The 14,965-nt window shown below is 33.9% G+C and overlaps 1 protein-coding gene across 20 annotated transcripts in view; it reads right to left on the reverse strand.

Moving 5' to 3' along the window:
- Positions 1-2,358: 2,358 nt before the first annotated feature.
- TFEC (transcription factor EC) overlaps positions 2,359-14,965 on the reverse strand; it is a 221,330-nt gene continuing 208,723 nt past the window's right edge. For all 20 annotated transcript variants that reach the window (XM_025464730.3, XM_025464727.3, XM_049093837.1 and 17 more), the window contains 3 exons: positions 12,873-12,948; positions 8,172-8,319; positions 2,359-7,280 (listed from right to left, as the gene is read on the reverse strand). In XM_025464730.3, coding sequence (XP_025320515.1) covers positions 6,900-7,280; positions 8,172-8,319; positions 12,873-12,948 — 605 coding nt within the window. In that variant the 3' untranslated portion in view covers positions 2,359-6,899. The remainder of the gene's footprint in view (positions 7,281-8,171; positions 8,320-12,872; positions 12,949-14,965) is intronic.

Genomic DNA, 14,965 nt, shown 5'->3' on the forward strand with positions numbered 1-14,965 from the left:
TAACGAAATGTTAGCATTTGCAGGCACCAGATGTTTTGACATAAGGAGAAGCAATATGTAAATTTTAATCCATGCTAGGAACAATAGCCTGCAGGCACCTTTTTCTTATTACGTGAATCATATACTTAACCGCAATGTTGGTCGGTCCTATCAAAATCATCACCATCTAGAATGTTGTACTCTTGTCTTATGGTTGCCAATTAATGAAACTGATATATATTTTACATGATGGGTATCCATACTTAACCAATAAGCCTTATTGTATTTTGCCACTTAGCCACTCTACAGCTCGAACACTGCAGGCGATAATGTTGGTGGTCAATAAACTCAATGCTTATATCTCAAGGGTCGATAGATCGTATGCCACTTATTTTAACAAAAATAGTAAAACCTGTTACAGCTGTCTTCATCTTTCCCACCTTTGACTCAATTCAGAGCAAGATGTGTGTGTGTGTGCATGTGTATGTGTGTTTCTAATAGAACAGATTTGGGGACAACTCCAAATGTTGCCTATGTGTGGATTCCAGTAACTAATAACTTAAGAATAACATATTCTTATAGTAGAGTCCGTTCTGACATCAAGACATTAGAAAAATTTTTGTAAGCTCCCCCATGGGCATACTTGCATCTATACCTAAACACGTCACACATGTCCCTATATACAGGATAAGCAGTCGGGTAAAAAATCCATTCCGTCATCCATCTTTTCAGATGCATAGGGCCAAAAAAATCATCCTGACTTTTTTTTTAACCTATATCACATTGGTTTTTTCTTTCCACACAGAAATAATTATATTGATCAGAATTTTTTGGCATTGATTAATGCTTTAAAAGAATACTCATATGGTATAGCCTTAAAAAAGGAATGAAACTATATTTGAATATAAAATATTGTTTTCTAGAGTCAACTCAGGGCTATCCTGTTTAATTTTTTAAAGCAGGTATGTAGAAGAAAATTCATAAACATGGTATTAAATATTAGAGTGTCTTAACATTTAACTGAAATCCTTATTAATTTCATTACCAAGGGATAGCTCTAGTCAATACCAATTAGCAGCTTTAAAATGTTTTACATATTAAAATACAGTATTCTATTTATCCTAGATTATCTGGGGACCATCTAGTATATTAAAAGATTTTGCAGCGTTTCTTAGCGATTGCACTGCTACAATTATGCCTGTTAGCAAATTTGCAACAGTTTGATAAATATTTTCCATAAGTCAAAACCGTAACAGCATGGAAAAGCAGATGGTGGGAGACTGTAATAAAGAATGTAACAATTATTTTCATTAATAGGGAAATATGGGATCACTCTTTTCAGCATGGACTGTGCAGTGAGCAGTTGTCAGTTGTGAAGTCTTGGGGCTGTTAAGTACCCTTTCAGATGATTAGCTCACATTTTTTATTTTCCAGTGCAGTCTACAAAGGCAAAATAAAAGGTATATTAAAGAATTTAATAAGTCTGTGCTTTCATTTAATGTATACAAAGAAAATACTGGTACAATTTTTAAAGCATGTGCACAAAGATTTATGTATGTATTAGAGTACACACCAGTTTTCTTCATTTTCCTAGAAAATAAGATACATTACTTTGTTATTAAAAATGAAAAATAGTAATAATTACAAATTCTATGGTCTTATTAGACTAGCAATGTTTTCTTGATCTAAGCAGTGTTAGATGAAAGTTATAGGAATGTTACTTTAGCTATTCACATATGTAAAGCACTATTAAAGTCAAAGATTTTTAACTACATTGTTATTATTAAGATTAAATAGCTGAATTAATTTTAGCCTTGTACGCCATACGCAACTGCAATGCTGTTAGATAAGGTCCTTGACTTTAGCTAGCTTTTAAATTTTAGTATCCTGATCGTATATAATTCTTTCAGCAAAATAATAGTCTACCATTTCGTTTGCGTATTTTCTCATTTGTTTGTTAAATATGATCGCCAGCTTTAAGTAACACAGAGATGAAATTTATTTCTGTGGAAAAAGCAAAGTTGAAAACAAAGAATTTTTGAAATAAGATGGTAGTGCAGGGATGGGAGAGGTGGCATTGCAAACACAAAATATCTTAACTTTATCCTCGAGCCTGTTGAATAAATGTAGGAAAAAGATTTTACTGAGGGTTAAGAGAAATAATTCGGATATGTAGATAAAATACATACATTCCTTCACAGGAAAAAGACGAAACATTCCTTTTAATGTACACAGCAGCAGAGAGTAGTATTTCATCATTAAATTAGTTGAATCCAGTGAGAGATTGTTTTTTTTTAATCGAAAGAACTATTTTTCAATAATCTCCTATACACCCAAATCCTCTATGAATGTCACAGAAAGAAAAGTAACACAGAAAAATCATAAGAAAGCTATTTTTATCAGTTTTTGAATAGGTTCCTTATTTACAAATTAAATATCTTACAAATGATAAGATGTTGGTGTACACAATGAATAATGATTACAGGAGGTTATTTGACACATCAGATCAGCAACACTCTAAATGTGTTTAGTATTTGTTAAGTACATTTAATAAAACCTCTGTATATGTAACTTACGCTAACTCAAGTTGACATCTTATACTTATCAACACGCAGGGCATTGGAAGGGCAAATGATGTCATTCCATGTAGCGTAAATAGGCCGTGCCATTATCAATACTGAAGTAAAATTCAATCCTTCAGGTGTTTTCAAGAAACCCAGATGGTTGATCCAGTGCTGATAACACAGCAAAATGATTAATTGATTCCAGTATTCATCTACATCTTAGATATTATGAGAGCAGTAAATATCAGCCTCGAGATATTGTAAAAACATTGAAACACTTATAGTTATGACATTTATTTATTTAAACATCAAAATTCCACAGTATCAGAACAGCAAAAAAGCATTTTCATGATACCTTGAAGTATAAGAAAATTCCAATATGACTCGATCTATCAAAACAAAGAAAAAATACATTCTTTTTAACGTTGGGAAATCTAACTTCTCCCCTGACATAAAGGTAAATGAGCATGCCAAATCAAGAAACTCGTACCTAATTTTTTTTAAAGTAAGAGCTATTAAATATTTTATTTACAGTCATGTGAGTGGAAAAAAATGAGTTAAAAAAAAAGGAGGAAGGCTATTTCTCAATGTCCCCAGCTCATCTGGATATTTATTATTTAGAGCTTTTTACCCATATAAAGAAGGCTATAGCCACTGATACCCTGTCTGTAAACTGAGGAAATTTGTTCCATACATAAATTTTCCAGTTATGGGAAAGGACATTAAAAAGAAAAAAAATTATGAAGAGGTACTCAGTGGAGGTACTTGTCATTTCAAGATAGTTTGGAATTGGAAAGACTGCTAGATGTGCATCTATGAAAAGACAGTCAATATTTTATAATAAATAGAGATAAAAGATTGGATGGGACATTATCTTGACAAGATAACTAAGAGTAATTTAAATAAAACTTTTATCTTATTTTAAACAAAGTTTATTATAATTGAAATTTTGCATTAATCCGTTGAATGAACAAAGCTTGGTTAATTGTGTATTAATTGTCCAGTGACGGCTGATGCTTTTTGTGACAAAATTGTTTAATAAATAATAGACCCCTTTGGCTGTTACAAGTCTCAATTCTACAAAAATATTCTAGACATCCATCAGTTTTTCCAGGATCTCTTTTGGTTCTTAGAGACCCAAATAACTTGCTTTTGAATTTACGTATCTTTACCTTGATATTTATATGCATTATTTTAAACTGTTATTGCCAGATATTTACAATATCCAATAATCATAGAGAAACTGACCCATGAACATATAACAGGAGGACATAACATGTACAGGAGGTATTTAAACAACAGAGGATGTTTGAAGGGGGACTACTTTATAAGTAAACAATTTCTTTTGTGAATAGTCTAGTGTTTGGTACACTTTCACTTTCCTAGGCAACCTCATCACTTTTAGGGTTGAGAAAGTGATATACAGATAAATAGGGCTCCTTCCTCCACCACTATATATGACATTAACTATCCACTTAGCTCTTGATAGATACATAGCTACAGTGTTTTCCATTAAAGTAACAGACCTGATTCAGGGATTCTTCACCTGGCATCTAACAAGACATTGAGGAGGTCCCTAAAACTTCTTGGTTCATGCAAATTTTGGACCATTTATACAAGTCTGTATTTTTCTGGCGAGTCTAAAACTTTTACTAGGTTCTCAATGCCTTAAAAAGTTAAGAACTACTGACTAAAATTAAGTTTTTAATCTGTTTCAGTTGACTGTGACACAGCACCACTCTAATCTGTCCTTAAAAATCCATTGCCCATTTTACAGTCCCCTGATAGCCATTATAATCCGAAAGTAGCAGCAAATATTAGTAGTATCCTTCCCAGATCTCTTTTGTCCAGACTCTATCACCTGCGTCAAGCCCTTAAATTAGCTAAGATTATGAGGAATGAACTTCAGGGCTGAGTAGTAGTATTATAACAGAATGGAAAAAGAATGACAGAGTAATGACATCATCAGTGTAAGTCTTCTCAAAATCTGAAGAAATGAGAATAATGATAAAATGAAAACAGAAATTAGCCCCTATCTAGAATGTGTTTTGCATGGACTCAAAAATTTATTCCTTCTCTATGATTTGTATTGTTATATTAAACTATCAACCCAGATAATAAAGTGGAATTTTATCACAAAGTTAAAAGTATATAATGTTCTATTGAAAATTCTTGAAGTGTATCTTATTGCTCTTTTTCATATGGCATACTTCAGATGAATCTATCTATCTGGCTTTAATGAATATTCCTATAAATTTGGAATTATTTTTTTCCATGTCAAACAATAAAAATTATTTTAATTCTCCCAACTCTAAGCTAATGCTGTAAGCTAAGCCTGAGATAATTACTAGACCGTAAGAATTTAATATTTTCCCACTTTCATTAGCATTATGTCTCAAATTTTGTGATGACATTTTTCCCTATGAGTAATACCTAAAGCACCCTTTCAAAAATTTATCCCAAAGTTAATATTCAAGAAAGATTACCTCTGAATTACTTCAGTAATGTGCAGTAGCATTTTAATTTTTAGGTTTCTCCCTCCTAGTAAAAAAATCCAATTTATGCCATATAATTTCATCCTAATATTCAAGCACAACCTGTTGCCAATATTATTTTCCAGGACTTCCAAGCTGGCATCTTTAGTGAATGTTCCATGAAGACACTTTATCAATCTATTCTCATTCTTATCATTTGATCAATATTGTTCCCTAATATGCCCTCCTTTTCCCTAAAGTTATGCTTTTAAAAGAGGTTGCATTCTATTTTTCCATAGACTTTTGTGATTCTCCAGCTTTCTTCATTCGTTTTCATTTTCTCTGACCTTCTGTATTTAGCCATATAGAGTTTAATTCTATGCATCTTCTATCTTTTGTTGTTTTTTCTCATGTAGTCTTGTTATCCCTGAGGAGTAAAACCATATCTTGCTCATCTGTTCTACATTTTCTTTTTTTTTTTTTTTGTTCTACATTTTCACAGGATCCATTGCAGTTTGAGTATCCCTCCATAAATACTCAGTGATCAGATGATCACTCATGGGGGTTTAGCACAGAGCAACATGCTTGGTGAGTCAATTCCCAATCCTAAACTCAAGAGAGAAAATTTTGAGTAAAGCATTACAGTTATAAATATTTTTAATAAATGCTAACAAAGCTAGCAAAGGTCATAGGGTACTCTAAGTACTTAGGGGAATGGAGCTCAATATAATAGGAAAAAGTTTCTGTTTTGCTAATGATTTTGTCAGTTGGCAAACAAAGTTTCCATATTTTGTCAATTTGGAGCAAAACTGTATCACCTAATTAATTTACATCCATTTTTAGAGACAGAGATAAATTTTAGATAGCTGAGAAATTGTCCTGGTAGGATTCTCTTTGTATTTTATTTGTTGAAATGGATTATCCAATATCTCTTTTTGATGAAGAAAAGAAGATTTGGAATACGATTTCTGATGTTTACTAGAAAAATCTGAAAGTGAAGGAAAATAAAAAAGACATATACTATCTACACTGTGTGCCTGTGTATAAGTGTATGTTTGTGTAAAGGAGTAAAATTTTAGCTCGTATTCTTGAGGAAAGTACTTGGTGTGTTCCTTTTCTGAACACAGCATGTCTCCATAAATATGCAAAGACACTCTTGAAATTAGTGTAATTGAATTGACAAAAAGGGTTAGGGTCTGATTTCAGAAAGCAAAGTTTTTATAAATTTTTGGTATTGTGTTGTGGAAAATTCTAATGTTTACTGTAGATTCTCTTTTCAATTAGAACTGAAAGATAATATATCATTTATCTATCTCTCCTATAGACTTTGAACTTTAAATATGTCCACCAGACAGTGGAGAAAGTCAATGGGCTATCAGATCTGTTGGTCTTGATGCTTGAAAACTACCCTAAGGCTTGAACAGAAATGAGTTGGAAGTGAATAAGTAAAAAATAAAAATAAAAAAAAAAATAAAAGGGGGGGTTGTATACTTCAGTAGGTTTGCTCCTTGCGGTCTGTTAGGTTCCATGGTGCACCACCACATTGCTACTTTTAAAGCATTCATAGAGAGCTATTTCTTATGTTGTACCTCTTTCCAGGAAAACACAATTTAAGTAGGTTTGGACGTCTTAGTCAAAGAGGAAAAAATCCATTTTAGTTCTCAATAATTCTTCAACACCATCTTTCTTCTTCCTGTGAATTCTTCTGTCGTTTTGAAACAGTTTTCCGCGGGCAGTAGATTCCTTTTGGAAAGAGTAAGCCAAAGCAATATGTGGAACAGAACGTAATTGCATAGCACCTGTGTAGACTTGCTTCCCAGTTGATGAATCGAGCCTGTTTGTTTTTTTCTTTTTCTTTTTCATTTTCTTTTCTTTTCTTTTTTTATAACTCATCACCATCATCTGAGCTAAAACTACTTCTCCTACTGCTTTCTTTGGAAACTGCAGGGGAAGTAGCAGATAGCAGAGGATCTGTTCCAAATGGAGATACTGTGTCATCCAGGAGCATGTCATTCAATCTGTGTTCCTCTTTCAAAGCGGCACTAAATGATAAATCTGTGAAGTGTGACAAAGGATCAGAGAAGGCCATGGCTTGATCACAGAGCTCGGGGCTGGTCCCCTGAGACAAAGTCAGTTGTTGGCAATAGTCTACTGAATTCTGCTCAAGGTGGGTCTGTTGTTTGGTGACATGAGCGCCCAAATCAACTGTGCCAAGTGAAGCCAGGGCTGGCAGACCGTGAGCGCGAGCCTGTATCTCTAGTTCCTGCAATTTCAAATAAGAATGATTAAATAATGACTTTGCAAGTAGACTTAACTCTAGAAAATAAAGCAGAAATAGAAGCAGAATATTAACGAGCACTCAAAATGAAGAGTAATACCTATTATAATATTCTTTGCAAGTGATGGAATCTAGTCTATGTCTAATGCCTGAAAAATAACCCTGAGGAAACTACACAGATTAAAAAAAAAGAATCCTCTTCTCATTGCTGTCTAAAGGAATACATAACATATAATGGTTCCATAGTGGCTCAGATTACAATACAGCCATTTGGAGATAGTGGAGAATATTTCACTTATTCTTTCTGATTAATTTCTCACCGTAGGACCATTTCATGGAACAGGATAGTGCTTTACCTGGCAATAAGCATGCTCACATAAAAAAAAAATCTTGGGAGTTATGAAAACCCATATTTTGATATTTTGTGTCACAAGAACAGATGAGGAGTGACTTAATATACACCCGCACAATATGCCTTAAGGCAACGAAATCCATAGCAATGTTACTAAAGAAATCAAAGGAAGAGGGAAGAATTTAGTGCCCAATATTGTATAGAGAAACCAATGTTTTACTTATTACTATTTTTCGCCTGACATGACATTGTATGTTTATAAAATTGGTTCTATTTTCTGCATTTTGCAACTAGTTGTTGCCATTCATTACATTTTTAAAGCTGCCGTGATCCTGGGCTTCTAATCAAAATCTAATTGAAACAACCCAATTCGTGAACTTCCGAAAGACAATAAAATGATCCTTCAGAAGGAAAAATAATAATTGTTAATAAGAAAAAAAAACCCAGATGAGACAATGAATAAAGCTGATGATGGGTAAGTCATACATAAGCTACGTGGTTCATGGCAACATTTTTATAAAAACCTGAATCCGGAGTAGGAGCCGCCTGTTAGCCTGCTCTAATTTCTTCTGTCTGTGTTCTAATTCTCGAGCTCTCTGTTGTTCTTTCTGTAGCCACTTGATGTACTCCACTGATGCTTTCAGAATGGTTCCTTTGTTCCAGCGCATATCACTACAGAACGGAGAGATAACCTTTTCACAATTGTGCACGTCAGCAGAATTCATAAGAACTTACAAAATCTTTTACATTAATATGAAATAATGATTTACATGACTATTATTCACTCTTAGATATTATTGCTTCTGAATAGAAATTTTAATAGAATAGTTAAGAAGCCCTTATATAGTAAAATTAATCCCAGAATGAAAATAAGTGTCAAAAGAAAGTAATAAAGTGACTTTTTGTGGGAGAGCTAAATGCAATATCATGATTCTACCATTACAGTTTTTATATTTTTAGTGAAAATTGCTTTTATTATTAACTCTGAGATTAAAATCTATGTGCGGTATTTCTGCATTAATGAACTAGGAAATGTACATTACTGAGGACTTAAGCCTAAATTTTTTAAGATCATTTCAAATGTACCAGTCTTTTAACCTACTTTCTAATAAGGTTGCTTTTATGCTTCTAAGAAAAAAAAAAAATAGGGTCCCTTCTGAATGGTGATCCTGAGTGATTGTGAAACAAATCAGAGTTCAGCAACGTCACTTTAAGCAATAGAGCAAAACTTTCTAGAATCATTAGGCAAATTCTTCTGCACAAACGACAGCAATACTTGTTTTAAAAGCTGGGTGCCTCTTGATGGGATGAGCACTGGGTGTTATTCTATATGTTGGCAAATTGAACACCAACAAAAAATAAATTTATTTAAAAAATTAAAAAAAATAAAAGCTGGGTGCCTATCTTTAAAGAAGTTTAAGTTAAGTAAATACAGTTAAACATCATCAGATAACCTCTCAGGTTAGAGCGTAGAAAAAATACTTTATTAAAACTTAGTCTTAAGTCAGGAGAAATGATAAATCTGGAATTATAAAACAGGCTACCGATTTTAACATCTGGAAAAATACATCAATGAATTTAATCTTATATGAGAATTAATAATAGATGTGGAGAATGTGGCCAAACTAATTGCTAAAAGTTAATCAGAGTTGCGGAAGACCTTGATGAATTTTCAGCTTAGAGGGATGAGATTTTTTTTTTTAATACAGCAAACAGTAAGCATGTAGGCAAAATTTTTTTTAAGATTTAATTACTTATTTTAGAGAGAGGGAGCAAGCAATCCTTAAGCTGACTCCAAGCTAAGCAGGGAGCCCAACATTGGGGCTCAATCCCAGGACTTTGAGATCATAACTTGACCGGAAATCAAGAATCTGCCACTTAACCGACTAAGGCACCCAGGCACCTCAGCATGTAGGACAATTTTGAAAGGATTTTACACTTTATGTACTTTTGGTTTATGTGATCTATGCGAGATATATTGGAATTAATCTGTTTATTAAGTGAGCAGAAGTGAGCAGAGCAGAAAATATAGTTTATGAAAAAATCTGACTTCCATATGCCTCCCTGGGCGTTCAAATTAGATGATAGTTCCATTAGCTGTAACAAATTAAAGGAAGATACAAATGCTTACAAGGGCTTGACTAAGCCATCTTCTCCTGAAAGGCATCAACCCATTACTAGAGTCTCTCTACAGTGTGCAAATGCTTTGTCAGTTCCTCTAGGGCCATCATAGCGGCTGGTCTCATTCCACTCACAGGGACTTCCCAGATGATAGGAAGTCTAAGGAAAAAGAGCCTACTTTTGTCATTGAACTAAGAAGATATCTGTAACACAAAAAGGTATTGAACTCCTGAATTAAAACTCCAAGCAGGGCCAACTCCTTTCGGCCCTGATTTTGTTTCATTTCTTCTCATGGGAAGAAAAACTTGAAGGACAGAAGAAATAATGCAGACAGGATAACCTCTGGTCTTAAGGCACTGTTTATTAAGTAAACCTTCAAAATGGTGGTAGAGACCACACAATGGGTCTTCTGACAATTTCTACCTGACATCATTTGCACTGTTTTTAAAAGTTCACTCTGTTTTAAAACCATTTTTATATGCAAGGTTTCTTCTTAACCAATTTATTGAGCCAAAATCAAGAGTCAGATGCTCAACCGATGAACCACCCAGGTGCCCCCGCCTTCCATGGATCTAAGTTTTAAAGCAGCTGTGTTCCGAATTCAGCCATGGGAATCACATTGGTGGGCCCTAAAGAGAAGCACTAGGGTAAGAGGTGAGGCCACAGCAAGCCCAAAGATATTGATGTACTGGATGCGTGGAATGCCACAGCCAGCAGTGAGGTGTCTCTTCTGGTCTGTGTTATGTGCACAGAGCCACATGTAGACTTCATCGATATCTAATGAATTAATATGTTTTCAATAGACCCCAAATAAATTCCATTTCCATACATATAACATAATACAATTAAAACAAATAATAATACCTCTTTCTGACATCCATAAAGAAGAGAAAAACACTTAAGAATGCTTATGATAAACTTTTCCCAATGATAGTCTCTTTCGGATGTGATTCTATGATAAACTGATTTTCTGTATTCTAGATCAAGGGTAGACAGACAACAGTCTACAGTCTATTTTTGTCAGTAATGTTTCAGTGGACACAGCCATGGTCATTCGTATACATATTGCCTACGTCTGCCTTCATGCTACAATAACAAAGTTAGAAAATTGCCACAGACTATGTGTGGTCCGCAAAGCTTGAAATATTTACTCTCCAGTCCCTTACAGGAAAAGTTTGCCATTCTTTGTTCCGGACAGTGAGTTAGAAGTAAACGGGAGCCTTTTTATAACCAACGTTTCCAAAAAATGTAGAATAATAATCCCTCACCTAAGCTTTATAATTTGTACAGTATTCTCAGATATAGTATTTGGATTTATATTTACAAAAACTCAACCATATAGTATAGTTGGTGCCGTCTAGGCAGAGTGAAATCTGAAGATAGTCAGGTCTCAGAGTCCAATCTTTTTTTTTTTTTTTTTCAGAGTCCAATCTTAAAGTCTCATCTACTTTCTGCATATGACCGCGCGCTGGCACTGTGGGTTAGCTCCACCAGTTACAAGAGGACCTCTCTTAACTGGCCTTTTATCCAGTCACTTACGAGATTAATTAGTGTTCTCCATTCCCTTTGTGATGCTCCCTGACTGCTGTCAGGACAAAACAGGTGATAGAGAGCAAATGGGCTACCCTCTGACACATTTAGGTATTCCTGTTGTCACTGTGGTGCCATGTACCTCTTAAGAGGTTAAATTAATGCCCATTTTACTTACCACAATGATAATATAATTAAATAATTGGTACATTAGCTAGTGAAATATGAATGCCAAAAAAGAAAGCATTTATAAAAAATAGTTACTGTTTTTAGGAAGATTATAAGTTTTGGAAAGACTCAATTAAAATGTCAGTGAAGGTTGGTTGCTAAAAAATTTACTGTCACAAATAAGGATCCATTTACACTTAGGTTGTGTAAACATTTTAAAAGTCCATTTATATTGAGGTTGTGTCAGTTTTTGTTTTATTTTAAAGAAATTAAAATAGGCTATACATTTTTAGTGCAGTTTATGTAAGAAAGAAAAGTTGAAACACATGGTCAAACAAAAAAGCCTTGGCCTTACGCCAAATGTTTGGTGAATAAATATGCATGTATATATGTTAAGTGTTAAAAAAAAAAAAGGGGTCCTATCAGGAAAGAGAGTGTTTTCTTCTGCTTTTAGAAAGAGTTGCACGCTTAGAGACTTTAAAAGATTTGAAGGTTATCAGTATGGCCTATGTTATGACTAAGTTCTTCAGACTTTCCATCCAGAGCTCTTTTGCCATTCCATCTACAATGTTCACGAGGATAAATATTACATTCCCTTCTATTACAAACTACTGAATGGTCCAAGTGAGTTGGTGCATCTGGATGCAGGGAAAGAGTATTTCCAAATTTCACTAATATCACTCCATCAAACATCACTATGTTTAAATCATGGATGATCACCAGTATTTGGAAAGGCCAGTTTTCAGTTTGAATAAAACATTTTCCAAGTCATTATTAATGCAACAAATCTTATTTTTATGTTTTGGAGAAACATTCAACATTCTAACTTAATACTTTGATCGATCAACTATTTCCTAAAATTTACAACCTTAAACATCTTGTTTAACAGACTTTGAGAGTTTATGACACCAAAACATGGATGAAAATTTAATTACAATAACTGATTATTGGTTGGCATCAATCAGCATGTTTTTACAATTCCACCTCTTACCTACATGTCTCTAGAACTTTGGGACCTCTGAAAACCCAACAATTCAATAAATCTTACATTGAAAGAAGTGCTATAGCCATAAATCGGGAATACCAGTTAGTATCATAAACAGCATTTGATACTACCACTAAATTTGCCAATATCGGTGCCATATAAAAAGACCTGCTATGAACTGAGAAGAAATATTTTCCTTATTTCCTGTATCTTAGAAGAACAAATGTTAGTAACAACTTTGATTCTTAATAACTACGAGGCTGGTGTAGATACCTAACTATAAAGAGCAGCAATAGCCTTACCTTTGCCATATGCTGCTCAGTTTCCTAGCAATTGTTTCTCCTCCTCCCGTCCCCCTCCCACCCATGTTGGGGGGGTATTCAAACCATAACATTATTATAGAAATGATTGTTGAACTCACGGATCATTAGACTTTGGAATAAGAGTGCCAAGCTCCTTGATTCGGTAATTAATATTATACCTTCTTCTTCTTTCGACTATTAAAAGAGAAATGTTATTGATTATTCTCATTAAAGCACAGTTCACCTTTGGTCAGCTGTAAACGTTCTCAATAATCTTTAAAAAACAATGAGCAAAAAAATTTCCATATACTCGAAAGAGTACTCAAAAATAAAAATTTAAATATATCTCAACCTAAAAGTAAAAATAACAATGTTAGAATTGTGATTCTGTTATTGGTAATGCCTTAAAAACATTTCCTCTCAAAACAAATTTTCCATGTTTTGAAACGCTGTAAATTTACTCATACTGAAATACATATATATATTTATATATTTCCTCTTGGATCATCATTTCACACATATGCATTTTGCACATCAGGATCATAATCTTTTGAACTCTGCACTATGCTTGACTCTTCTTATATAATTCCTGAAAGCTTAACACATTTGGCAGACAGCAGGTGTGTGTGCCCAGTGAGACTGTGACTTTTTTTTTTTAAGATTTTACTTATTTATTTAAGAGAGAGTGAGAGAGAGAGCATGCATAGAGGGAGAGGGAGAAGCAGATTCCCTGCTGAGCGGAAAGCCTGATGCAGGGCTTGATCCTAGGACCCAGAGATCATGACCTGAGCCAAAAGCAGACATTCAACCGGATGACTGAGTCATCCAGGCACCCCTAAACTGTGACCCCCTTGAAGGCAGGGGCCACTTATTCCTCATTTTTCTATCCTCAGAGGGCTTGGCATATAAGAGGTATTAAATAAATGGTGATTAGACTGTAAGTATATTTTTCTAATTTAAAAATTTTCAATAATAAATAGAGTAGTGGTTTTCAAACTTTGCATACATCAGATATAGATGGAGGGATTGCTAAATAGATTTGTATCCCAAACCTATCAGTAGATCTGGGTTGGGGCCCATAGATTTGCATTTCTGACAAATTCCCAGATCATGTTGATGCAGTTTATTTAGGACCTACATTTTGAGTACTACTGGTGTAAATTCTTATGCAGAGACTGTTTTCTCTGTTTGCGTTTCCATAAATTCGTTGCTTTTGGAAATTTTATGCATCTAAGAAACGTTCAATAAATGTCAGCTATACAAATAAGTAGATTTTCCCATATTAACCCCTATACAAAAGCAGTCTTACAGACTATAGTGTAGTCTTATAGTCTACTCTTTATTCCTAGAATCAAGAACTACAATATATGCTTCTATATAGTAGTTTTTTCAATAGGTAACATTTTTAAATCTTTCCAGGGAAAAATCATACATCAAAAATATTTGAGAATACTTAATAGATGCTAAAAATTAAGATCTGCTACCAGAAACAAGGAAAGTCATGAAAGAATAACAATTGTCTCTACAAAGCAATTTACCATGAATGGATTTGACCTTCAGTAGTAATATATTGGGATTACTCTAAAATTAGAATATAATTGATTCTCGAGAGAGTTTATTTTCCCTCTTTGCCAATCTTGTTTTCCCTATCAAAAAACAATGACACTACATTAAAAAACTGAAAATAAACAAAGGTAAAGCTGAGAGAAATACACACATATTTTCACAGTAAGAATTACTAATAATTCTATGTTCACACATACACACTCCTATATTATAAAACAGACTTTTAAATATAAGATGAAGAATAGCTGTGAAGGATATTCACAGTTTTACCTCAAAATAGGGAACTGGTTTAGTCCTATAATATTTCTTCAAGATCTATTATTTAAATGTACCTTATGTAAAATATCAGAAATTCCTAGTCTTCTTAGATTGTGCTTGATAAATTTTTAATGGCTAATTATATTGAGAACCTTGGTTTCTCAATGTTTTCGTATCCAGTACTAGTTATTTGTAAAGGAGTCGAGTTTTAAGAAATTCCCGAATTATGGTATGTCATCTGTGGTTTCAGTCTTCACAGTTTTGATATATCCATTCCTTCCTGACCTGAGAGGAGGGTGAGAGAGGCCCCTATCCTGGACCCACACTTAAGAGGAGCTATTTTTGCCTTCTCTCACCACACCCTTCCCCCCTTAGCAAGTCCATCACA

Source organism: Canis lupus, chromosome 14 (assembly GCF_003254725.2).
Source record: "Canis lupus dingo isolate Sandy chromosome 14, ASM325472v2, whole genome shotgun sequence".
NCBI lineage: Eukaryota > Metazoa > Chordata > Mammalia > Carnivora > Canidae > Canis > Canis lupus.